The sequence below is a fragment of the Zootermopsis nevadensis genome, unplaced genomic scaffold, assembly GCF_977971745.1.
Source record: "Zootermopsis nevadensis isolate Lab colony 2312 unplaced genomic scaffold, Znev_1.0 Znev_ptg000024l, whole genome shotgun sequence".
Taxonomy (NCBI): domain Eukaryota; kingdom Metazoa; phylum Arthropoda; class Insecta; order Blattodea; family Termopsidae; genus Zootermopsis; species Zootermopsis nevadensis.
In genome coordinates this window covers 9,311,171-9,339,124 of record NW_028259156.1, presented here as the reverse complement: position 1 = coordinate 9,339,124, position 27,954 = coordinate 9,311,171, and the positions used below count along the sequence as shown (strand labels likewise).

The window sequence follows — 27,954 nt, the reverse complement described above, 5'->3', positions numbered from 1 at the left end:
ACTGCCACTAAAACAAATCACGAGTGTGTTTCAAAATGCTCGCATCACTTACTAACATCGAAACTCTGAAGGTGTGTCACAAGCATGGATTTAAAGAATGGCCAATTTCAGAATTTATCATTTCGGAGACCGTTATTTATTATGTTTTTTTCTCATAATCTTTCTCAGTTCCCCATAAAAATTATTTTTGCAATAACTAATATAGGTTGAAATATTTAATATTATATCTTACTTAATTTCGAAATGATTCCGAAGACACAGGACCACAATCAAGTAATCGGGTAGGAAATATTCCATTAAAGTTGGTAGTTTTGCTGATTAGGTGTTAAGTTTCTTTAAGTCTCAGAGAGGTGTCACTTCCTGCCATCTGTTAGATTTGTAGCGTACCATTTCAACTGGGAACTTGCGTCATCAATATTTGGCTCCTGTGTATGCAACCCGCAACGAAAGATGGAAGCACGTTTTGTACTGTTCTTGGCATTTCGTGGACGAATGGACCCTCACTATCAGAGTTTGTGTGTGCATATTGTACATCCTGGTTGAATGATGAAAGATTGCGGCATTCAGTAACGCAGGAAGCAAACATTCCCCAGAATCGTGGAATAAATCCGTAGGTAACACTGGTTATGGTAACTTTCGAGTGAATTTTCATGAATATTTAGTCCGGTGTGGTTACAACAACGGTTGTGTCAGTATTTGTTTGAATTTCATCTGATGTTTATTAGACCTATACTTTGTTATTTATACAGCGTCGCTAAGCCTTTACATGTTGTTTATTATGAGATGATAAAGTTGCGTCATATTGTGATAAATATATATTTGTTTAAATCTTGTCAGTCTAATCACAATAAAATTCCTATTAAATATTAAAATATTATTAAAATATTACTATAATTAACATTTAAATATTTAAAATACATTAAATGATGTTCTCTATCGAAATGTTCGATTTACATTAGAACATCACTTTTTACACGACATGTTTCAGTTCTAAAAGAACTATCTTCAGGTGTATAAATTATATAAACTTAAATATAATTTCTTAAATCGAACATTTCGATAGAGAACATCATTTAATATATTTTAAATATTTAAATGTTAATTATAGTAATATTTTAATATTTTAATATTAATAGGAATTTTATTGTAATTAGACTGACAAGATTTAAACAAATGTTGTTTAATATAAAAACGCTAAGTCATTTGCAAGTTTAGTGACTGTTAAATTAAATTAAGATAGTTTGACTCGACGTGAACCACTAGGCAATGGAAATTGTCCGAGAAAAATATCGTAATAATGTGTGATGAATGGTTCAAACTGCCTTCTACATACGTTTTTCCCATGTCATTTGTATGTCAATGTATCGACTTTGAATGTTTCTTCCAAATCTCCTCGATATATAGACAAGTATCATGGAGTATTCTGATAATGTTTAATCAAGTAATTACATCTACACTGAGCGCTTCTGTGACCGTAGAAAATGTAGGTTACTCTAAAAGATTAATATAATTAGCCAGTGGACTACTGTCAGATGATTGCAGTGTGGAAGCTGCAGGGTTTTTGTAAATTAAAAATTCATAATGGGCGAGACACATTATGTTTGCCTTATTCCTGCCACACGTTTCTAATTTATATGGAGAGAATCCCATGTGATTCGAAAACCAGCTATTAGCATCCTATGGCTGTTCTCCGTGTGACTAACTCATTTTATGGTAGCTCGCTCGGTGCTGCTGCCGCATACTGTCCTAGCGGGTTCCACGTTAAATAGGACACCTTCTAGATTCGCCATAAGGAATACAGCACTTACCGCTTGTCATGAATACAAAATGGCGTGACTTCACTGTGTTGTCTGTTACATCACGTGAACTTTGATTCTGAATGAGTTGATGAACAAAGCATTTTTAAAGTAAAGTAGGCGCTCTTTTTTTCTCTTACCTCGTGCATGACACCGCCCATTCTTCGGGAATTACGTCATCGATTATAATTCAGAGTCGTGTGTAGTGTTAATATATTGCCCTGTTGCTGTTGGTTGTATAAGACTGAATTTATTTATAACGGATATCAGTTACGTTTTTAATTATGCTGTAAAATTGGATTTATTCTTCGCTTAATCCTGTGCGTCATCTGAGTTTGTAATTTATTAGCTGAACGTGAACATCGCATACTCTTTGCAGCTTTATTTGACAAAAAACAAACACTTTATCGTAATTAACACTTTTCCATCCATCATCTTCAACATTTTATCATTGGTCCGTTAACTAAACCTGTCTCGCTGTCTCCTAGGTGTGGGTAATATTTTGGTGTCGTTGTTATCGTAAATCTGCTGCCATATACATTTCTTGACATTCCTCGGCTTGGCAACTCAATATCATCATCTGTCCCTAGATGTACACACATGAAGTGTGTGTGTGTGTGCTGACTTCATGTAACAGGTTTAGTTTACTATGTACATAAAGAGGGGAAGATACAGCGCTGTTGGACATCAGAATGACTTCGTTAATGGAACTGGAAATTTCCATTTAGTTCGCAGTGTACATACACATTATACAAACGCAAGCAGGTGAATGCGGATTTCTGTCATCCGTTCAGTCTTCAAAAGTACCGCTTAAAATGCTATCTTGTATATAGTTACGCTGTTAAGGACAGTGCTGTTTTAACAACGGACTTGAGGTTCTCAAGGTGGCGAAAACAAAGATGGGTGTAATCTGGGTTGTAGCACCCATGCAGTCTGGTAGAAGTTTACCAACGTTTCAGAGGTCCTTGCTGCCTCCATGAACTTGGCCACCTATCATCATCATCGTCGCCCTGATTATGAAGTAGAAATAAATTGGTTTTAATATGTTTACCTGTGACGATCTTGAATAAAACATTACAGGTGTACTGAAGATTTGTGTGTTTACTATTGTCCTCACAAGAATGGAAAAAATTGGCGCTGCTCAGATAATGAATTAACCAGCTCTTTTGACTCGACTGGATTCATATCATGAAATCAAGAACATTATTTGGTACCAAACTTTTCAAGATTTTGTATTATTAAGAATGCAGAAATAACCAGCTTCAGTCATTTACGTAAGATACTTGAGGTGTTTTATTAATTTAAGGGAGTGCCCATTTTACAGATTTTAGAATTAATTTTCATCTTTCTTTGTTCACGTTTAAGTTACAGACCTTTGAAAATTAGTTAATTTGCCTAGTCACCTACTTGTTTAAATTCCAGACAAGAATATCTGCAGTAATTGTAAACTGACAGTTTTGAAAACACTCCTTACTCTTTCAAAATGTTCCCTTGGTACTGGGAAAATCGTATATATTTTCATAAGACTGGAGAAAGCCAGGTGTACTTCGTAAACGAGGTATAAAAAGGTATAAAAACACGGTAAATGTAAATTTATCCCGCGCATATGCATCGCGCCATGAAGGCATGAAGACGGAGTTAAGTAAACGTTGGCGAATTCTTAACCCGGGAACTAGATAGAGGTGTGTTGTCAACTTCACGCTGCTCCTTCTCTGCTGTCCTGATGAATGAGCTTCTTTTTCCGGTTGGATGTGCTCCGTGTTCGCCGTGAAAGTTTCTGAGACGCGACTCGCCAATGTCGTAAATCGAAACCTGGCGAGATATATTGTTTCGGAAAAACACTATAATGGAACGCGCGATGATAATCCAGTGAAATTACAAACCTCAGTTTGTGCCATTTATAATTACCGTTATGTATTCAATACCTCGGAATAATATAATAGCGTGTGTTCTGATGACTGATCGCATTACGAGACAACGAAATAGTAATATTATCCTGTACATGTTACAGAAAGCTGACTTCAGTTGGCGGAGAAATCTCACTAGTAATATACGTAAGAGATATTACATTATTATTTAAAATTTCCTTCAGATAAGCTAATACGTACCTTGCAGGGAAACCAGAAATCGCACTAAACTCTGGGGAATGGGTTTGTGCTCACGGCATGAGTAACAAAAGGGCTTTAAATCTACAAACATCCTTTGAGCAAAACAATTACGTTCTTAATTGGTTCTTCCCGAAGCGTTTTTGTGTACTCCACAGCCCGAAGTGCCCAACAGTGAAAGTATTCCTACATTCTGTGAAATTTGACGAAGGTACATGAATCAACTGATGCAACGACCCGCTTATTCTGGGCTTCGACAATAAATGGAATCATGTTCTTGTCGGATTTAAAAATCAGGGCTTTGGTTACTAATGCGTAACGTGTTTCCTTAAAAAAATCTTGTCTTTGTAGACATTTAAGAATAATGTATATGTTCCTGTCAATTTTTGTTTGCATTTTAATTCTCTAGCAATAATTCAGTTCAATTAAATTAGTTTAGTTTATTTATTCTTGTGATTGACAACCGCCAAACAATTATAAATACAGCCGATCGCTGGAAAAATTAAGCCTGGTGCATTAAATAATGTAATAACTCCTACATGTAACGTAAAAGATGAAGAAATGTCATGAACAAATTAAACGGAATAATGTTTAAATGTACAATATGAATCCAGCAGAAAATATACAAATAAGAGCAAAAATAAATTTTAATTACAAGAAATGTTATAAAAGTCTGTAAGCGAAATAATCATGTTTGTTGAAAACTTTGTTGTTCGTAACAAGCAACACTGGCAGCAGAAACACATCTAACTGGAGGGCTGACTTTTGAATTGTGGTTAACCATAAATGTAGAGTGCTCTCTAATTATTCCTTTATACTGACTGACAGAATCAATTTGGAATAGAAACTAATTTTGTTCTGATATACATTAAGAAGGAAAAACGCATTTAATGAAGTGTTGAAAGATTCAGTCTAGTTTTGTACCTTCATAATTATTGCAACATACACGCAATAAACTGCTACAGCATATGACAGCGAATTTTCTTTGAACTCTCGGTTTTTGCACGAATCCGTCGTTTTAATTGAGACTCTGGCATCGAATAAACTTTCCGATTTAAGTTGTAGAAGGCTGCCGGCAGTGGCGATGATAACAACAGCAACAACAATAATGATAATTTTATGTTTAGTTTCGACGAAGTGTGTGTGTGTCAGTGGAACTTTGACCGATCGTTATAAATAGGATAATCCTACAGACATTTTTATGAACGCTTTTCTGTGAAAGTGTTCGTGTTAAAGAGGATCGCACTCTAGCCAGTAGCAAAGGGGAGGGAAAGGGAATTACAAGGGAATCGAGATTTCATGTTCCCGCTGCGGGGTTCATTCAACCGTCACACATTTGCTCACTGCTGGAAATAATGTCTAAAAAAGTAAAGAAGAATTCTGCTGTGAATAATGGATTTAACTTCAGCTAGAAATTCCTGTCTGTTGCTAGCGTCTTCTATGGCCTATTCACATAATATAATAAAATAAAAATTGAAGATATGTACGTTGCTGAAGATTCGTATGTAACATGGCGTAATGGAACACTTCAGAATGGTTACAGAAGTTCCAAGTCATATTTACTCTGTAATACCGTCTGCTAATTTTAGTAGTTTATTGAAGACGAAATATTTTCATTTGCATGCTGCTCCAGGTATCGAAGTCTGCATATTGGGCCGCATTCTTCAATGACCCCCAAACACACGGCTTCACACGAGCCTTTTTAATAATCCATAGAAGTTTTGAGCAGAAGATGGCCTCTCACAGGCTTCTGTGTTTCATTAATCTGTTATTTGCCTAGATCAAAGCATCGGTGGTATCTGCAGGGCGAAACATACTGGAACTGGAACTGGATTTATCTTTTTATAATTCGTATATTAACGTATATTGTGTGATAGAAACTCTTTTCATATACTCGCGCTTTTTTCAATGTGGGTTGACTACGCTTTCAAATTGGCTTCAGATGGCTGTCTTGCCTAAGTTTTTTTACACTCTTGCAGTTTTTAAGTTTTATAATCATCATTGCCTTTTAGTTCTTATGACCACTGTAGTTGGAACATCGTCGTTAAGTAGCCCAAGATTCAATCAAAACCTGATGATTTTAATTGTGTAATAGTCATTTAAAATTATTCTTTGTCAGGACTTTTTCCATCGTGTGTTCTTTAAAATCGCGACGTTTCGGAGGCTTCAGGTGAGAGGTACCTACTCTGTTGGGTCCCTTAGACAGAGCTAGTCTCTGTCACAGAAGCAGACTCCGAAATGTCGTGATTTTAAAGAACAGACGATGGAAAAAGTCCTGACAAAGAATAATTTCAAATGTAAACTACCATTGTCAAAAACATTTAGAATTGAATTAATAGCTTGCGATTTTATGCAAGGTATTTACGTGTGGTCGGCTTTTAATGGCGGGGCGTGATGAAAGAATGGCAGAAACGAGGATAACTTCCACGTTCAACACATTCTCCGTCAGCGCTGTAAACAGAGACTTTGTAATGAAGCTAAAAATCACCATTTTGCTTAAAATGATGAAATAATTAAAAGTTTAAAACACGTAACGCTGAAATAAGCCGATATAGGTCTACTGTTTGACAGTACCATTTTCCACATTAAGAATAACTGGAGTTATTTTAAACTCCAGTCTTTTAAAGTTAGAACCAAATGTTTGTTAGTCTACGATAAGCCGTAAGTTTTACATTTAACTGAGAAGAGCGGATTTAATTGTGTTCTTGAGATGACGATTTCGGAATATGCAGCTAATATACCCAGCTTGTTATTGCTGTTATTATTATTATTATTATTATTATTATTATTATTTTGATATAACATACGAAATTTTATATACTTTATATTGCGTAGACGAAGCTGTATTTATTTCCATGTTTCAGTGCCAAGAAGTTACAGGTTACTAAAGCTGGCCTGTTATTTGAAGTTCTACGATTATACTAAATGTTCAAAGATGGCTGTCTTTTGGATTGTAGCGGTTGTTGGATTTATGATTACTTTTAAGTAAAAATATTAATAAAATATTTATATGAAAAATTGTACTATTGCGGTTACTGATAATTATGGTTTGACAAAACGGGACTGTGGAGTAACTGATACTCGTTTTTATTGACAGTTGCTTCACAAGTTATTTTACAGCGCAGTCGTTCTGCATTAGAGCTGATTGTTGAGTCGTAGTCCAGAAGTTGTCGCTGTCTTAATATCCCATTTAATATCCGAGCACGGATTTACTTTATCGACTAAAAATTTGCTGAATTGTGCTCGAAGTTTCAAAGTTAACTTGGTGGGAGTCTGTCCAATTTTAAATTAAACCATTTTCCAAGTAGGGTTTCTTTCTTGTCTCATATAAGAATTAATTATGACATTCTAATCATAGGCATTAGTGACCCTTAAAGAATTGTTCATTCTTTTATAGTGGCATCCAATTGTAATACGTTGCGACGAAAAATAACACAGAAGTTTCCTTGAAACATTCTGAGTTTAGTTGTCAAGTTACTATTGTCCCCGACTTCCTGTGAAAGAAAGTTTACTTCATTGTCCCATCCGAACTGATAGTTCTTTGTTTTTTTCATTGTCCATTTCATCTACTGCAACTTTGAATTTCAGTAACATAAACTCAAGATTACTTTTTTGTATTTAATCCGGGATTTATCTCACATGATTCGTTAACTCCGTTCTTACCATGACATAGAATCTTAAGTAGCTCACAAGTGGAGACAGAAAACAAAACTTATTTAATAGAACATTAGGTCAGTTGTTACTTTCCCAGCACATAAAATGTTTTGTACGTATTTATAGATGAGATTTATTTTTATGCTTATTGGAAAAGTCAGCAGTAGATTCCAGATCCACTGTTCATTATCTTACAGGTTTATCTTAGATTTCAGAAATCTTAATTCGATTGTAAAGTTTCAGAACTATAGTTTAAGTCTACTAGTCGACCACTAATGTACTGTAACATGACTTTCCGCCGCTCCTTTCTCTGGGAAGACTAAGAATTAGTGCTATTTTAGATAAATCACTACTGCAGAACACTAAACTTGAAAAAACCTCATGTCATAATAAAACAAATAGGTCTGTTACAGAACAGTGCATCAGTCCTGTCAGTAAATTCCCTTATTGTATTTAACAGGTGAATTGACTGGAAACCTGAGTTTGTAAACAGTTTTTAAATTATAATAAGCCAATGGATATTACGCTACTACCTAAGCTGTTAAGTTTATTTCACATCAGTAAAAATATTTAAAGAATTACTATTAGTTTTTTTTAGTTGCTTTTAAATTCATAATTGTTTAAATCCGTTTTATAAACAAGCCGCAAATGCTTGGCTTTCTTTCAACCAATTTGCTAACACAAATCAGAAGACAGGAGTTATATATTTGTTGTGGGAGTCTGAAAATCTTTGACGGTGCAGCATTATAAGTAAAATTGTTCTGTTATGCTTTGTCAGTCGTCTAAATTATAAGATTATAAAACTACAACTTTTGAAAGCTGGATTTCACTTCCGTCCTCAGGTAAAAATATTAGGGAAAGAAGTTTCTAAATGACTTCCAGCGAGATTTAAGTGCAGAGAATTTAATTTGAATCAGAAATAGGTGTAGGAGATGGACAAATTTCTGTAGGAGTTTTAAAGATTGTATGTTTACTTACCTAATGTGTGTGTGACTCGACTTCTTGTTTATATATTCGGCATGAAATAAAAAAAAACAGAAGATTTCTTTCAAATGCACGAGTAAAGAAAACTTGCAGCAGATAATTGTTTTACAAACTCGCACAAAAATTTACCAATGCATTACACATATATGCACATTCTTGTTATAAGGGAATTTTTTGTAAATACCATAGAACTCAATAACCAACTATGATAACAATCTCGAAATGTGTCAGAATGACGTGCCTCAGTTGTTTGGTAAATTTGCTTCCGTTCCTAATTAAGTCACGGAAACAAATGAGACCTACATAGTTTTTGACGTTAAGCGCTTTCACACCTTAAATAATTCGTCACCCGGGTTAGAATGCGAGGGATTTGCGATGAGATAGAACGTGGATCCATATATTATTCCTTTTTTAGCTGATTGCGAGGATATAGAACAGGTAGTGTAATTACAATTATCAAGATTTTACTGCAGGACGCCAGCTTGGATCAGTAAAATCCCCGAACATCCAGACAAAGCTTTTCCAGTATTTTATCCTTGCAGTTAGAGGAAATTTAGTACGAAGAGTATTTCAGTCAGGAAACACGTTTCCTTCAACACATTATTATTGTTAGTGTTCCGATTTTAAGAATCTTTTTAGCCATATTACTGTGTTCAAACTCAGTACAAGGTTTTAACGCTACAAGTTACTCTAATATTACCTGGATTACACTTACATTTTATTTGTGTTTGCAGAAATAAGAACTCCTCCATTAAAATGCAATGAAACATGTCTGAAGTTGAACTAGGATTAAAACGTTAAACCAAGCTAAGTAAGAAAATTCTCTGATTATCTAGGATACAGAGCATAACGAACGCACAATGACTAATGTATGCGAAGCTTTTAATTATGAATCGTAAAACAAAAACATTTTACCTGTAATTGTTTACTTTCAATAGTCAAAAGCTTTCTTTCCATATAATTTTCTTGCCTAGGATCTGTTTGCGAATGTACATTCCTGTCAATTCAGAAATTATGTAGACCAGTTTAGTTCCTGGTGAAATTAAGTACTCTTAAATGAGCAGATATTTTAATTATAGCTACACATGATGAGACATGAAGCTGTTAATTTTACAGCGATATTGCTGGGCCTCATACCAGTTTGTGTTCATATAATTAGTACTCCAATTCATGCTCTTTAATTGCATTTAAACGAATTTACAAATCCATGGCACTTTTGTGGACGCCATCCGACAGGATGTACCATCGACAACAATATTATTTTAACGTCATCCTTGTTGACGCTTCTCGTGGGAAAAGCAATCTGAACCCGCAATAGGATATGTGAGAAATTTGTAGATTTCATTAGCTGGTTTTATGCGTGACAAGTACCACAAAATTGCTCCCATATAATATCACGTTTTCGTTTGGAAGCGAAAACTGGATTTATGAAAATATGAACAGAGCCGTTTATAAACAGACCTAAAAGTTTTGTTAGTAAACGTGATATGACAATGGTGCCAGAATTTGAGGCTGTGTACGAAAATATTGAGGAATACAAGGTGTGCTCAGAAAAAAAAAAGTTTGCAAGTTTGTGTGATTATTTAAATACAACCAGTGAGGGCAATGATCAGATGTAAGTCCTTAGGTGCTTATAAGGACAGTTTAAGTCGTAATTTTTATTCAGAATTTGGCGTTATTTATTATCTTTTTCTCAGGGATATCATATATATATCGTAACAACTGATAGTTTGGCCGATCAGGCTTAATAAACATAGTCATAAATTTATCCACGTGATGATATTAAAATGTGAACATGTCCTTGAAATTAGACTACGGTCGTCCGTTTGGTTCCCTCTTCGTGGCAGAAATTCAACTTGTTGAATGCAAATAAGTATATCAAATCTCTGCTATTGACACCTCTTAACACAATTACAATTATTATATCAATTTAGTAGTTCTATTATTATATTATTCCACTCAAGCCATGTATGTTTGTCCGCGTTTTTCTGTGTCGTGCTGTCCTGTGTACAGGTAGAGGCCTTGCGAAGGGCCGATCCTTCGTCCAAGGAGTCCTACCGAATGTCTATAGATCAAGCCAACGAAAAGTTGGGACCCGCAGTGGTCAGGCACTTGAAGAACGGGTCGTTCCCAGTATCAAGTATGACTATATTCCTGGAGATACACGAAACAAATGATCTTAAAAATTTCACCGTCGTTTTAAGTTATTGATTTCTCCACACTGAACTTAGTTTTTCTGTTTTACCATTCAGTGACGGTAGCCTTTTAAAGTGTAACCTACCTGTGAATGAATGAGATTCACGTCTCATTTACCTTGTGTATATGAGATGTAGAGGACAGCATCATATGATGACGGTGAGGTCTGTACTAATTACGGATGCCGAAACTAAAGGGGTACTCTAAATAGGGCACAGTTGTGCCAGAAATTCTGCTTTATTTTCATTGTTGTGATTGAGATTAATTTTTCTGAGTCACAGCACGTTACAGAATGTTCCATGACCAAATCTTAATCAGAAACTTACCATATTGAAGAAAGGAAGTCACACATTTGTTCTTCGCTTTACTTATTTTACTCTGAATCATTATATTTCACATAACTATAAAATTTACATGTGTTTTATTTGTTTCAGGAATAGAGTTTTACGTGGTTTTATTTCTGTTTACAATAACTGATTTATTACCATATTTAACAAACATCTCGTGAAGCCGAGTTCTCCCAATCAGTTTCCACTTTCATTAAATTAATTACTAATAAATTATGGCGTTCACAAGATTATTAATTCTTGAAATTAAGTATAGGAATGATTGTCTTTTGACATGTTAAAGTTAGAGAAAATAAACAAGAGATTATTTTTATGTACGATGTACATAAAACGAGTTAACATGCACACTACATCTATAAAGTAAGTAAGACTCCTTTCTGTGGGCGGGACACGGTGATAACGAAGACGTTTAGGTGGATATGAAGTGAATGACATAGGAATATATTTATCTCTCTTGACCTGTTCACGTATGTGTGTAACACCATTTAAAAATTTGACATTACTTGGAAGAAATATAATAATTAAATGCAAAGCAAATATGAGTGTAAAGTGACTTTTTCTTGAACTGTGTTAATATGCAGATTATGTTACAGCCCAAGAAATTAATTTTTCATCTTGCTTTCTCACTTTCAGCTATGTGAAAAATATATTTTAGGCAAGAAGAACTTCTTAAATTTTACACGCCTTTTTAACAAGGTAATGACAGTCATTGCACAGGTCACGTTGTTGAGGCAGATTTAATGTACATTAATTGAATGTTAAGGAAAATATTTTCTTTTAGCTTATCACCTAGGTCGATATATATAATTTAAATAATTATCGGAAATTGTATTTGTTTGAAATTATATTACAATGCCAGCTCTCAAAGAGCTATTAATTCTCATATTTTATTTTATGAGGCATAAAGACTTGTATTAAACACAGGTACAGAAGTTCTTCTTGTCTGAGGTCTGTATATCACAATAAAGATGATAAATTTACAACTTCTTAAAAAGAAAAATGGCTTGTGTTCAGTATATACGAATTAGTATTAAGTACATATCCACATAAGTCACTGCTCACCTCTAAAACGAATAACTGTAATGATTCACAATGTGTAATTCCTTCGTTCATGAATTTTTTTGTGGCTGGAGAAAGTGCAGTAATTTTATCACACACGGATAGGTACATAGTAGCTTTCCGAACACAATCTTGCACGTCTCACAGCCATTACTCACCATCTCACTGTACGTTGCGTTCAGATGTACGTCGAACCGTATCGCCTTCCTTTAACACTTCTCTTTAAGCCTCCAATTTCATCACGATCAACTTCGTTCTTACGTTCAACTACCGGCCAGGCCAGGGGTATCCAAAATGCGAGGACAGTGACTTGAGGTAACAAGCTTAGGTCGAAAAGTCTAACAAATATTTTATACTGATTTTAACACGTGCATTTAGTTTATATAAAATGATTCATTTGTGTAACTCACAATGTTGAAATTTCAGACTCTTTTAATGCAATATTTTGTTTACTAAATTCTTATTTATGTTAAGTATATTATTCAGAATAAGCATATCCTCATAACAACACAGGGTTTAATTACGTTTTACGAAGTATATATTCTATATAGTATTAAATAAATGCAAATAAACCTACTGTGTAGGTAGTATATGACTTTTTTCAATTTGACTTGCTGTTTGACGGTAAATTTTGTTATCACAGTGCTTTGTTAAACATGTATTGTAATGCAATGGAATTTGATTGAAATCCCTTATATTCCCATAACAAGTACCCTTTTCTACTTGCACTGAAAGACTTTAATATATTAGGTGTATGTGGCTTATGGAATTATATTACAACTGCTCCATCGCCATCACAAATCTGAATCTGCAACACAAACCATAAATTTCACAAATACCAAATTTACAACATTATATGGTTATTATATGAAAGGGAACGGCGTTCTTTAATATAGTCGCACACTAACAGACATTAAATTAAAGACGAAATCATGTAATTGTTTTATGAGATTTATATTTTTGCCATAGCTTCGTTTGTTTCCTTTAAATTTGTTGCTAACTAATTATGAAATGAGAATGAATTAAGTTTTGGAATGTGTAAGATCTTTTGTTTTGTGTTACGTTCTGAATTCTGCATAAGTTTCGTATAGGGTATTGAAGCATATACTTCGTGCATCTGACATGTAAAATGCAACCCTCGGTGATCTTATGAATGTTCTGGTAAGTGTCATTGATGTTTCGGTATGAGCCATGGATTGTAGCTGGATGCTTTGTGATCGGAGTGATAACGTGATAAGTTTACATGTAAGGGTTTTGTGATTAGGGCATGTTGTTAAACTTAATTTGACTCACCAGTCCTCTAATTTTCGGATGAAAACAAAGTTTTAAAAGCTAGACTCTGCTTCAATAATTATATGCGAGAGTGAAACGTGTTTTGTTGGGTCCATTGGCTGGAAACCGTATCCATCCTGGGTCGTCAACAGTGGTATTCATCATTGTATATAAATTAAATGGGTCCGAAACGTCTTATTTTATCAGACGATGCAATAATTGAAATGGTCTAATGTATGTATTCTGATCTTCAATAACGCTTTTATAATTCACTGTTTCAAGTGTCGTTACAGAAATATCAATGTATTGAATAAGTATTTAGACAAAGTTCTTATCAGTTCTGCGTTAAGGCAAAAATTCCGAGTGGGAGAAAGTAAGGTCAAAAATTAGAGTGTTACTGAACCATAGAGGAAGTGTGGGATTAATTCAGATTTGAAACTGTGTTTTGGAAAACTGGTCTACGAAATCTTGCGAAAGAAAACTTTTCTATGCTGGAATTTACTGCTTACTGGAACAAATCGTTCTCTAAATGTGATTTAATTGGCGTACAAATTAGTTCAAATATTTAAACATTTTATGGTCTGTATTTATTCTGCTTTTCACTTTGAAATTTCCACAATATTTTCATGTAGCAAATACGCACCACGTTATACTTCGCCAGTACTTATATTATACCAAAATAAATTCCTCGACAATGTTAAAAGATATGTTGTTTTCGTAAAATTTATCTTCCTGTCTCCATAAGTAAACACCTCCATTTATACAGTAGACATAATTTACAGTAGCCAACGTATTAATATTACCAGGACCTTTATCATAAACCTGTTAGTATGTTTAAATAACTTTTATCACTGAATTTCGAAAAAAAATATGTACACACACAAACGCGTTATAAATCTGTTTCAAATATCTCTAAACCAATTATTTAATTACACCACATAAGTACAATTCCCACGTTAAAAGCAGTGTTCTCATGCATTACGATGCATTCATTTAAGAAATCTGAATATATAACATTGTTTAATATCTGAGCAACATGTGAATAGTTTGTGATCCACACATAAGCCCGAGTAAATTAATCTGTAATTATACTTTATTGCCTGAGTTAAATTAAGGACTACAAGGAATTAAATGCAATATGGACTATACCGTGCTAGGCTTGTAGGTTGTGACGCCGTGTGAAACTGTAGCTAAATATCAACGTTTTGGTGGAACATATTGCTTCCATCTTCATGGTTTGGTGGACTCAGTGCTTTACTCTGAAATGTTGGTGTGTACCTTCAAGTCCGCAAGACGTCGCGACACAGAAGACCACCACAGACATCTTCATGTCCGTGCGAACCTCAAATCTCATGTATTAGACCAGTCCTTAGTAACTGTTGGCGTTTGTGAAGAACCAGGATCGTGTTTATAGGACGTGTATTACAAGGTATAAGACACGTATTGGAGTTCCGAGCGTGTAGGCGCCTCTAAACATTGTTGAATAACATGCGGATATTCTCTGGATAATAATCCAGGTTGTAATTAATATATTGTCATCATTTATTAAAATATTTTTGGTGAGTCATAATGCAACGTTTCAATGTAAGTAAACAAAATTAATGTGAAAGCTGCGTTTGTTTTGTTAAGCTTATATAAACTGTTTGGTGCGGAGATGGATGCTAATTGAAGTCGGAAGCTATATGCCGAGGGGCGATTTAGCAGTCTCCAATGGCCGCCCCATCATTCAGTAGCTGCAGGACATTTTCATTACATTCCGTTCCCAATGACATACAAACGTCTACACAAACATGCAATGCCAAGCGATAGGAGCCCAATGTCAGCGGAATTAGTTCTGATGCCAAGACCCACAGAAATAGTTTTCAGATTCGAAATTAATAGTTTTTTATGTTGATGTTATGCTTCTAATACTTTATCTTAGCGATCTTTTTGCTTTGAATGTAGTGTTCTGTTATGGTGAGGAGAAACAGGTGTATAAGTTTAAGTGTTCTCTCTCTGGAGATGTAATATTGAGACAGATCTCTTAGTAGGTCTGTTTACTTTCAAAACATACTTCCAGTTTGCTACAACATAAGTAGAAGTTTCTTTTTATAAAATCTGTGTCAATTTTATGGAGCTATACCTCTCAGTTAACTGTGAATGTGTGCTGAATATTGTCATAGAGATTTTCTTACAGATTCATTAATTGTGTTTTATAGAATGTAGTGTTCACATTACTCACACTTGAATTATTATCGCTTCTATCTTTTTCGATGTACGTTCTTTGACTTTCTTCTGATGTGCTGCTCAAAATCGTATAATTTAACAGAAGAAGATGACAAGTTTCATAAAATTGCACAGAATCTGTGTCGTGTTGCGTCGCTTGTCAATAGCAAGGTCCCCCGATGTCCTCAGATATTATAATTTGATTATGTAGTAGGCGAAGTAAATAAATTGTAGGCCTCTTTTCCTTTTGTAAATTCCACATTGAATGCTTATTATATGGTGGACATGCGTATTTCAGCAGTCTAGTATTTTGTAATTTAATTCGCGTATATAATGGAACAGACAGATTCGTAGGAGCACAAACACGTGTCACTAAGTTTGTCCCGAGGTAATTTCCACTTTAAAGTACTTATTTCAACGAAAAACAATAGTACCCACCATTAGCCGTTTTAGAGCCGAATTATTATTAAAAATGTGAAATGTATTTCAAAATATGTGTATACACGTGTCACGTGTTTGTGTGTGTGTCAATCAGTGAGTGTACGCCTTGTATAAGCATAATACTCTTACGTAACAAATTTTAATTTTTCTAAAAGTATTTATATGACTTAGTGGTCGTTATGATAGCTAAAATTTAAAACACGTGCATTCCATGAACAGGTTAGTTATTAGCTTGCCAAATAGTGAGAATTTCTTACGGTAAAAATGCAGCTTAATAATTAGTTATAATAAGGTGACAATAGAGGCCTCTCATTATCCGGAAGTGTCGCTATTTTCTTTTCTACCCGTCCACCTCTGTAAAGATGTGGACGACAATAAGAAACAGTGAATTATTGTCTTGGTAACGACACGATTTCAGTTGACTTAATTCCAGTACACCTCAACCGAATATGCTTGACCATACTAAAACTTTAAGGACAGTGGATTGTCTTTATCATAAAATGAAATTTTCTTAAGTGTCTCTCTTTCACTTACCAGAAAGAAAAATCAACCTGGACGGATATTGTGCTGCAATTGTTTATCTGTTAATCAGTTAGCCTGATTAGGGAGACAGCCCAGAACTTGAATATGTGCTGAAATTTTAAATGGAAGTAAACAAGATGCGTTTGTTTCCATGGAAGTCGCCTTTTTCCTTAGAAAATGCGGGTGTACTTAATTTGTCATACTCCATACGGCAAAGGATAACAGGGTTTCACTTGACGTGTTGGCTTACTGTCTTTCTGCTTGAGATGAAAGCACACGTTTGTTGTCTTTACATATCGATACAATTTCTTTGCACAGCTTCAGGTTACTCGAGTGTTCGGCCCAAAGTAAACTGTCTTAACAAAAGATCTTACAGCTTAGTAGTTCATTCCGATCATGCAGTTGTATATATAGTTATATCTGATGGAGTAATTGTTTGGTATTCTAAACTGTAGCATTATATAATTAAATTCTGATTTAAACTAGTCTTGCAAAACTCGTGCTTTTAATTAAATTGTTGTGTATAGTATTAAAAGAAATGTTGTACTTTGCAATTATTCATATTTTTAGACACGTTAGTAAAAGTGAATTTTGGAGTTGTAAATTATCACGTATTTCGATTATAGTTTACATACTTCAGTATGGGAATTTTAATAATTGTTGTATCACAACATTAACACACGTCCGTAGTTCGTGTTGCTATAAAATCTACATTCATTAACGAATTTCAGGAAAGTTTGGGGTTTTGTCATTTTGAAACATTTCTAAAATATGTTAAATTGAAGTAGGTACGCAGAATCTATCTAATTGTTGTTTGTATCCGGATATGACCAGCCCTAAAAAACTGCCGTCAGTGCAAGGTGACCTTTAATTTTTTCGAACCTGAACCAAGAAACCGTTTCTGTTGTATAAATGAACTTCGATTCAGAAAAAAGGTTGTTTCACAAATATAAATATCATTTATTATTCGCATTTCAGAGCTTCCATTTATATTTCTGCATTAGACCAAAATATATCCGTAATTTACATCTTTCCCTTTAAGTGAGCTTTCTCTTACCTTACTGGAAATTACTGAATTTAAAAATTATTAAAAGTTACAATCTCTGCATTGCAAAAAATAGTGTATAATTTAGTTTTAAGCTTAAAAGTTTTCCGCATTTTCAGAATTCACTTTTAATTTTAAAATAATACAATTCCTTTTCTGTTCGCCATGTGCCGTTTTAACACGGATCTGTAAAATCGGATGTGAAGTTGATGCTGATTTTATATAAAAAAACTACTCATTATTTCTTAACTGAAATAAATACCTTTCCTGTTTACCATAATTTAAGAATGTTGGAAGCTGTCAACAAAACAGTTCACAAACAATAACTAAAATGCCGGCACACAAACAAGGTGTTGTAACATACACGGTATGTTAAACATTATAGGTTCTTCTGCCAAAGCCGAGATTTTCCTGTGGGAAACGTCCTCTCATTTCATAGTGTTTTGTGTGAACTGCACGGTGCCAGATGTTCTGATCGTGTCTGTACGTCTATATCGCGATATTTTGTGTTTACGTTATTAGGCCTTAACGAAGTTACAATAAATTAAAATTGGTTTAACTTTCCCATAGTCTGTTGTTACAAGACTACTCTGTTGGTTATAATATATTGTTCTTGGCGTAAAGTCTTAAATCTACCTATGTACCTTCTATCTACAGCCACTATCTAGTTCCAAACGCATTTACCATTGCCCCTCTCACTTCATGCAGTTAGCTGATTTGGTACACAAATATTCAACAGCGTGGAACATACATATAATCACAACTATAATAATTTACATTCTCATTAAAAATTAAATTTGAGCGAACTTCGAACAGATTACACATTGTTTTTTGTACGTAAAGTTATTTCCGTTACTACTAATACAAATTTAACACTCATAAATGGTAACTTTTATATTTTTCCTTGGGGCTTTTAGCACTTTAATAACATCTTAAGCAACGCGGTACTGCAAACCATTACCATCATGACTAGCTATTTCATTCTACCTAAGCCATTATACAAAATTGTGGAATGACTTGTTTGGATCATTGTATTCCATTTACTGTCTTATTGTACCCCTTTTTGGATGTGGAATTTAATTTTCTCTTTATTTTAGAAACTTTAAACTAGAAGCCACTGTAAAAATTTGTTCTCACTTTCAGAGACAGATTTTAGGCTATGTACAACAGTTATAATCTGTTTTACAGAATTCTTTCCCAGATGTAATTAATAAATCATTAAAGTAAAAATTCTATCCGTAAATAACGTTTTTCTTTCTAGTGTTCTGTTAAGTTTGCAGCAGCTTCGTCTGCACTTCGTCCTACTGCTTATTATATGTATCTGATTTGCACTGAAGCTGTCTCCAAACTTCCTTCGAAACTCTAAGAGCCCTGGTAACGTTTCTCGGAAGCTAACAACACTTTGTCCATTTCTTATATCCGTACATATTTCTTCCTCATTCTATTAGTCATATTTTTAAGTTGGTAACATTTCACTTGACTAGTAATGTTATTTCAGTATATTTTCTACGCTCTGAATGTTGGTAACACTGAACACATGTGACATACAAACGTTGCCGAGGTCGGTCCTGACTTGTTTAGACCACGAACGTGATGGAAAGATGGATTGATTGCTTCTGATCTTGGAGCTATCTTGCAATATGGCCGCCCAGTATCAACAGCAGAAGATGGACAGACGCTGCTAACCGCCATGACGCATTCTGTGACGTAACTGTAAGCCCAAGAAATTAAAAATTAACTGGAGTAGTATGACCCGTCAAAGTTGACGGGAATGAAATATTTTTGTGTTGAACAACAATAACATTTACTGCAACATTATATTTGAAAATCACATTTAAAGAACAAAATTTATAAACTCTCGCTATGGAGTAAATTCAATTTGGAAACATCTCCACGGCGACTGAAGCCAGATTTGAGCGAAACGCACCAACATAAAATCGATCGCTTGACCCTGGACTCCTTATCAGACGCAGACTCCACCAGACCCACAATAAGCATCGCCATAGCCTAGTTTGCATTTCTTGCTACCAAAGTCCCCACCGTCACAACATAATTTCAACTATCAAATCTAAAACTTCTTGACGGTGGTGAAGAGTCAATTGAATAAAAATTTTCTTGGATATTATCCATCGTCTAGTAAATATAAAACGTAAAACGACGTTTCGGAGATGGAGCTCTATCTCCGTCTTCAGGTTCCTACACAGTTGGGCCCACTAGATAGAGCTAATCCCTATCTCCGAACAAAGTAAAAAGTGAAAGTCCCCCCCCCCCCCAAAAAAAGGCATTACCATTGGGACTTTCACTTTTTACTTTGTCCGGAGATAGGGATTAGCTCTATCTAGTGGGCCCAACTGTGTAGGAACCTGAAGACGGAGATAGAGTCCCATCTCCGAAACATCGTTTTACGTTTTATATTTACTAGACGATGGATAATATCCAAGAAAATTTTTATTCAATAATTTCAACTGTTTCCACATTGCACGAACTGCACACTCGTTCAGCGTGACGAACGTTGGCTATTGTGTTAGGACTAGACGTTCATGTTTGTGGAGAGAATAATAAATTTGTTTCATAATTTGGTTATTATTATTATTATTATTATTATTATTATTATTATTATTATTTTACATCTTTGTATACTTTTTGTGCTGTGTCTGTAATTGACTGTTGATGTGGCGCACTAAAATAAAGAATTTAATTTAATTATTAACATTTATTTTCGCGTAAATAAACACGTCAGAACAATTTATTACCTCTTAACTGTCGTAATGTAGATGCACAATGAAGCATATAAGATGAATGTTATTTCTTTTCGTACTTAATGTTAGTAGCTCAGTGCTTGAGATGAATTTGTAGGATATATGATGAAGAAATAAATGCGTTCAGTTTTTACTTTAGCTCGAATGTGGGTAATAAAATATGGCAAAGCTGAGTAGCGTCACACATTTTTTCCTGCTGTTCTCAGCTGGAACCAGCGCAAGGTTCGGCTCTTCGGCGAATAGTAATAATACGAAGATATTGTGAAGGTTAATTGTGACCACGAGCAGCTGGAAAAATTAAAGTTCCTGAACGAGATATATTTCCCGCCGCCCCGTACCGCCATCTCGCGTTACTAATCCGTACTTTGGCTTCTCCTGCAAGACTGAAGTCAAAATTTATGCACCGGCGTATTGAAACTGAAAGAACGACGGGAGTAATTGAAAATATTACTCTTTTACGTAAATTAAAAAAGTTTTTTGATCCACAAAATGCATAATTGGCGTTGAAAACCCCTCCACCCTTATTCGCTTCCCGTCCTCTCCACCCTCCGACGTTACTGTCTGGCTGGTTTGGCTGGCGCCTCCCCGCTAGTGCAAGAGATCTTAGAGGAAACGGAAGGTCCTGAGAGGCAATATTTTTAGCGTTAAAAGTGAGGTCGAGTCCTTCTACCCACCCCATTGGCCTCTGCTGTCTACTTTAAGGCTGCAGGATACAATTTGAAACAGTATCCCATCACAGCTCTTTTCTGTAAATAAAAAAGCGTCACTTGAAGTTTCGAAACGACGGTAATCCTTTAAAAAGATTAGGTTTGTGAAGAATTTTCGTAAAGACGTGTTATATATTGCATCACTTTGCTAAATTACGTTTGTGTCTGGGTAGCAATTAAACTGATTTAGAATGGATGAAACTGATAACATTACGACTTGCCACAAAGCGAAAACTCAGGCTTTTGTCAGCAGAGGTGAAGCACATCGCTGACTTTCATGACGCATTAATGTGAGGGGAGACTGAAGAAGAATTACTGGATATAAATTGTATAGGATGAATGCAGAATAATGGTATAATCAGTTTGTTAACCAGGGCTCAAAATGGAGACTATTTATTCTGAAACTTTGGTATATACGAACAAGTCCACACGGTATCACAACCCAGAAGACCAACATAGACGGCTATAATCATTGTAACAGTATAAGTGTTCATTAGAAATACAATCTGTAGTTGTTTAACTACTTTCAGTATGTAATATTCACCCAATAAAGCGTAATGAATCAGTATTACTCAGTAAGGGAAAAATTGTGCCAATGTAGCGTAATTTTCTGTTCTTTAACCATCTTTCACAAGGAGATTTAATATTTAAACTAATTAGGTCCAAAAACGAGTTTCATAGAATGTGTTAGCAACTGCTAACCTTGCAGAAATATATAGAAGCAAATACATACGCATACATTTAATGTCTTGTAAATATGATGTATTCCCATATGCGTGTTATATATTATAACTTTTAAATTTTGTGACATTTAACTTAATGTATGAAATTTTTAGAATATCTATCGTCGTAAATATACAGAGATTATTTCTGTAGCATCTAGATCACAGTAATGATGTTTTGACAGGTCTGTATTTAAGTATGTAGCCGAAGTAATTTAGCGTACGAACATGTTACTATATATTGATCCCTCATCTTTAAAGCCGAACCGTAGTTGCTGAAATACGTCTCTGTTCTCCCTCGGACTTACGCTACCCAAGTTTAGCGATCCGCGGCAAGTGAATAATGTTCGTATTCTTTGATTTTAAATCAGTACTTCCTCAAAAATCCCTAACGATAAAGAAAACTGGCTAACATAGAATTTCGACTTGTCTTGGATAGAGACTGAAACACAGTTATTCTTAATTGAAGTGAAATTTCACGGCCTGGTATGAACTGAAAACAAGAATTGTGATATTCTAATTTCAGTCAAGTGCAAACTACAAAACGAAGTGTTAGGCCTAACGTGCCGGTTGGTCAGGCCTGTCCCATGCTTCGGAGGCAGTGATAGATGAATGTGGGGTTTTGGGGTGGATTGATGAATTGCAAGCAAAACAAGAAGCCCTCGAAAAAAAATCACCCAAGTGCCACATTTTTTCCAACAAATCGAACATGTACTGTCGTGGAGTTGAACTCGGACCTGTGGTATGCCGTGATTTGTCTCACAAATGAAACCGCGTTAAGACAAATACACTAAACGCAATCCGTGTGACGTTTTCCTGTGCCTTACGCGTGTAAAAGACGACAGAACGCTTGTACTATATATATTTGGCACTATTTATTTAGTTTTAAATGAAGTGAAATATTTTACCGTCTAGTATTCTCGGTAGAGTTTCTGTGTGGAACATGGTTATAGGTGGATCTGTTCGACATATGGGCTACTTTTCCCAAAACTCTGGTGTAATGAATAAATATGAAGGAATTTAATATTCCTTTGACCTTAACCTATAGCTCCCGACCTCTCACTGTGATAACAGTTACAAATCCTTGTACTGTAGAATCGATATATGCATTAAAGAGCAGAGAGGGCAGACTTCTTTGCGTGGATGCTCCACTGCCGATTCGTACTTCATTATAGCGGAGTTTTGTCACAAACAATCTCTGCAACTCCCTCACAGATGATCAGTTACTTTCTAGAAGGCATGAAACATTTATTGTGTTAAATTGTTTTTTGAACATTACCCATCTTCTTAGTTTTTGTTAGACACACAGCGCTTTGTCTGCGATTCGGTTGAGGGTTATAGATTATTGTAAGTACTGGATAATGATTTTTTCTTGAGCTTTTCAGTAGTGATAATTGTGAAATAACTAATTTCAAATATATCGTTTATTTCAGACGATTGATGGATATATCTTGTACGGTAAAAATAAAACAGAGAATGCAGAGGGTACCCTGGAAGCTGCTTGGGGTAAGTGACCTTAATACAAGCTTTCTTTACCTCGTCTTCATGAAAATTATTTTCTGTTGTCACAATTTTCGTAACTTCAGGAGCTGCTATCAACAATTCATTGTTTGTATAAAGGGGAAAACTGTTTTAATATTTCATTACCGATCGTGTTTCTGATATTTCTGTAAGGTACAAAGTATTTCGTGTATAAATTACGTAATAAAGCCAAGAAGTTACTGTTTTTTGGAACCCAATTGTGGGTTTTCGCCGCCTCTTTTTCGGAGGTTTCGTAGTCTTTTTAAATGTGCATTTGCGAGTAGTGAGTGACCAGCCCACTGACTAAAGCCAAGAAGTATTTTGATTTTATGGGAATCTCGAGTACATCTACCTGCCGATAGTAGATATTAGATTACAAGAAGATGATAACTTCTTCGAAGAATTTCATAGCACCTGCATTAAGCAGTAATGTCTTTACGTCGACGTGGCAGAATTCATCAGCAATGTTGAACCGTGACGTTTCAAAAGTTAGAAACGTGTTGTGTTATCTCACAAGCTTAAGGCATGGAGTCGATAAACACTGTTAGACGAACGTTTGCTTGAAACAGATTATTCTCATAGTAATTTGTAATTTATCTTAGACCGCAAAGTAAATGTTGCAACTGTAGTGGCTATGGATGAGAACAGTTACTTAGGAACAAGAAGACTTTTTTATTTTGAGAAAAAGTCGTAATGCGATTTGTTATAACGAAAAACTGCGTAAAAAGAATATATGACTGTAACGTAAATATTTTTGGAGAGTGTTAGAACTTCCGAAAGGACGTCATTATAATAATTCTCTTCGTTCAGACAGAATAAAATGGTTTCTGGTTGGCTTCAATCCATTCCTGCGTCGCTACTTTCCATGACATGCTTACTTCACATGCAGTTTCAACAATACTGATTCTTCGATCTGCTCCTTACCCTCAACATATCTTATAGCTTACGGTGGCCAAGATAGCAAGCTAAATCATCAGCAACAATCATCCACCCTCATTGGAATATCCCCATCCATTCGAAAACTTTTCTCTGACTTATACAGTTATTGCCATACTGAACTATCATTCTTTGGCGAATTTCGTTAGTTTTTCACCCTCTGACCACATGAAATGCTTGTTGTTTAGCACAGTCTGTCTACAGGCAAGCCACTTTAAACGCATATTAGTATCGTATCTACTGACAAAAGACACTAAAGTCAAATGAGGGGAAATTTATATTATATGTCCATATATCCGCCATATTGCACCGTGCTGTCAACATCGTATTTGACTTAAATTATAGTTGTCTTTACTTATCTTCTTTCCCTGGTATTTGGTTTTTTAAGTACTGTGGGTGGACCCACTATTAAGACAGAATAAATATAAAATTGTATAATGTCTTATTAGAGGTCACGCAAGGTGGATGCAAATAAATATATCATCAAAGCAGATGTAAGCGATTCTGTAGAGATGCTTGTCAGATGAAATAGGAGTGCCTGGCCTATTAAAGGTGCTGTACCGGCATTTATTTTGAGACGGGGAGCTTCATTCCTGTTTATTTGAAATAATTTAAAGGCTCATAATACAGATATGGCCTACATCATTTGACATTTTTCGATTCGAAAATATTTTTATTTTGTTAAAAAACAGATTATAGTTTTATCCTTGTTCGGTCAATTACTTTTAGTTCACAGAATTCCGTTTAATAAATAATGAGTAGTTTGTAAATATATTAATTCTGTCTCGCTATAGAACTTGTTAATTTTATTCAAAGTTTATCGTGTTTATTACCTATCAGTTATTTAACATAACCTAAAAATTACGTTGGCTGTAACGGCATTTTAGAGAATAAATATTAAAAAAATTTAAAACAAAATCTTATGTAGACTCTTATATGCCTATATGTAACATGAATGTAGTCTATAATTAACTTGGCTGTGATTAAATTTACAGAATTTTTTCAGTGTAAAATCTCATCACATTACTGCTGTTTTAGATAAAATAGTACGACCTGTTAGATAAGCAAGAACTCTCTAAAAGGCGATTTCACACAAGTCGCTGCTTTGCCCGAGAATAAATTTCGACCAATTAGTAATTTTGTACTTCAAACTTTCATTTAATTAGATACCGTTTATGTATTGCTACATGTTTTTACGTATGTTACATAGAAACCAATGCTACAGCTAATCTGAATGACAGTTTTATAGTTCTTAATTATGTGAACACTTTATTTTTCAACTAAAAGACAACGGGGATAGTTAATTCATTTGTTGTTATTATATAATGATAATGTTTTTTATCGTAAGAAATGAAACTGAGAGGTTTTGTGGCTGTGGATTATATATTTAACGTTGACATTGGAGGTAAACGTAACACAATGGAACCACGAGTACACTGCCATCTCACAGTAAACGTTGTAAATGTTTACTTCACCGGGAATGGATCCCGCTGTGCTCGGAAACATTTATTTTATAAGACGTGTGTTTTTGCCATGTTTTGCGCAACCGCAGTGAAGTGAAGTAGACAGAGCATGATTGTTATATTGAGTGAAACTTTAGTCCCTGCAGTGGCGAAAGACTTCTGACCCCTACCCATGAAAGGCTTGTTTATGGCCTTTGGAATCTTCACACACCGTCAAACACAATCTCATCGGAGAGGCTTTGTCTTCACTCCCGAAACAGAAGATTAAGATCAAACTGAATGAATGATACACGCAACAAAGGCAACATGTTTTGATGCTGATCCGTGAGAAAGCTGGTTTTATCAAAGTTGAACGTTGGTTGGTCTGAAACTTTAGCTTGTATCAGATAATCCACTTTTTGCCTTCGGAACGTATCCTATTTGCTGTAGTCAAGCAAAGTTGCACTCTGCAGTCCCGCGGTAAAACCTTTATAACGTCTGGAATATTAACGTTCGCATACTCAGCACCTCAACTTTAATACAAGCTTAGAAATTGAAAACTGGATTAAGTCGAAACATGTAAGTGCTGTTAGAGATACAGGACTTCGTATAGGCCTATTCCAGTAAGTTGGTTTTATCATACGCAAGTTTCTGTTGTGTTCTTCCTTCCTTTCGTGCAGACCTCCTTCGTGTCAACCACTTTTGTAACTCAATTGGAAATTTTCGTTAGGTCGACGGGAAAGTGTAAAGAAAGTCTTTTCAGCTCGTCCTCCTAACTTCCCCCTGTAGTAGTTTTACCCCGAACTCATAGAGCGACTCACTCAAAGAGAATTCCCAGCAGAAAATTGTCAATTATTGAGTTGGAGAAGTACTTTGACATGGAGTATAGGCAACGAAGGGAGGATGACGATCCCATCACGATTTTGGATCAGAAATTACACAACTTTTTAAGATGATTGCTGTACTGTCCAGAGTTTCTTTTGCCTTTCGCTTTCACGTTTGTAAGGAACCTAGAAAATTGATTACAGAAGTAACAAAACACGTATATTTAACAACGTCACACATTGGAAAAAAATTTATTGGCGAGTACTGGAAGCTGGCATTTCGTTTCTTTTGACTGAACGAAAAGAAAGTCAGAATGCAACGGATTTAAATGCGATCCTCCGTATAAAGGTAATGAACTCAACATTCTTTGTGAAACGACGCTTCAAATGGAAAGTACTGAAATATGACTGTCACAATAAAAAATAGAAACAGTCCTTTTGTGTTAGAGGACACATTTTGTATTATGTTTTAATGGTTTCACGATGAATCCCTCCTCAGATTGAATGGCGTAAAACCCTAGTGAAAGAAATGGATTTATTCTATCTTTACGAAGTTAAAGTTGCTTTCCTCGAGATAGCGGTGTGAGGGATCTGAAAATATGGAATTGATGATTTAGATTTTGCCTCGGATTTAAATAATAACTTGGAATAATATAAAGTCTATTTCTGTACTTTGTGATTTTCAGTATATATATTTTTATTAATGCAAACAGCATGAAACATGCGCGCATTTTCTGCGTAGACCTACATTTCTAAACCACGCTGTAATTATGCTCAAATATGACATTGAACGCGTACTGCAGCATAGAATATGGAAGTTTAGTGGTTAGCATATTGCTTCCTGTTCTGAAGTTGCCGGGATCTTTAATTTGGACTAGAATTAATTGATGTAATGAAAATTATAAATATTTTAAAGGAAAATAATTTCTGTACGTTTGGACTATACATTTTACAAAAGACTCAAATCTAAATGTCTTAGTAATCATTCATTCATAATGGAATTTATTAATGTTTACATTTATGGAGTTAGGGTAAATTTAGAAGGTGCCCCTGATATGTTGATGAATATATCTGACAGTTAAGTTCTCATCTTGTTTAAATGTGTCAGTCCCTTTATGAAAATCTTACGTATGGAACAGGTATAGAGTTCATGTAGTTTGTTTTCCTTGCGACTCGGATAGATTAATCTTCTAAAACGCGGTTTTAACTAAACGTACGATCTGCATTACCATCCAATAACTCTGCATGGTTCCTCGGTTGTATTTATGGGGTCTGTATAATTATCTAAATAAACCGATTATTTACCTGAAAAGCTTGAATAACTTGATTTTCGTGATGTAGACGCGTTGTGCTTTTTTTAAAAAAAAATATGAATGTTTATGTTATTTAGATGAACTTCAGTTCTAAACGGAGATGA

At 35.0% G+C, this 27,954-nt stretch overlaps 2 protein-coding genes across 7 annotated transcripts in view; one reads left to right on the top strand and one right to left on the bottom strand.

Annotated features, from left to right (window-relative positions):
* The window catches only part of LOC110827981 (E3 ubiquitin-protein ligase sina-like), a 635,101-nt gene that overhangs the window by 6,512 nt on the left and 600,635 nt on the right, over positions 1 to 27,954 (top strand). For all 6 annotated transcript variants that reach the window (XR_015536944.1, XM_087355373.1, XM_087355372.1 and 3 more), the window contains exon 2: positions 23,248 to 23,320. Coding sequence is in view for 5 of the 6 variants with exons in the window: in XM_087355373.1 (XP_087211499.1) it covers positions 23,248 to 23,320 (73 nt within the window). In the remaining variant the exon portion in view is untranslated. The remainder of the gene's footprint in view (positions 1 to 23,247; positions 23,321 to 27,954) is intronic.
* LOC110838474 (uncharacterized) overlaps positions 11,138 to 27,954 on the bottom strand; it is a 247,961-nt gene continuing 231,144 nt past the window's right edge. The window contains exon 6 of the mRNA XM_087355359.1: positions 11,138 to 19,337. Coding sequence (XP_087211485.1) covers positions 19,255 to 19,337 — 83 coding nt within the window. The 3' untranslated portion in view covers positions 11,138 to 19,254. The remainder of the gene's footprint in view (positions 19,338 to 27,954) is intronic.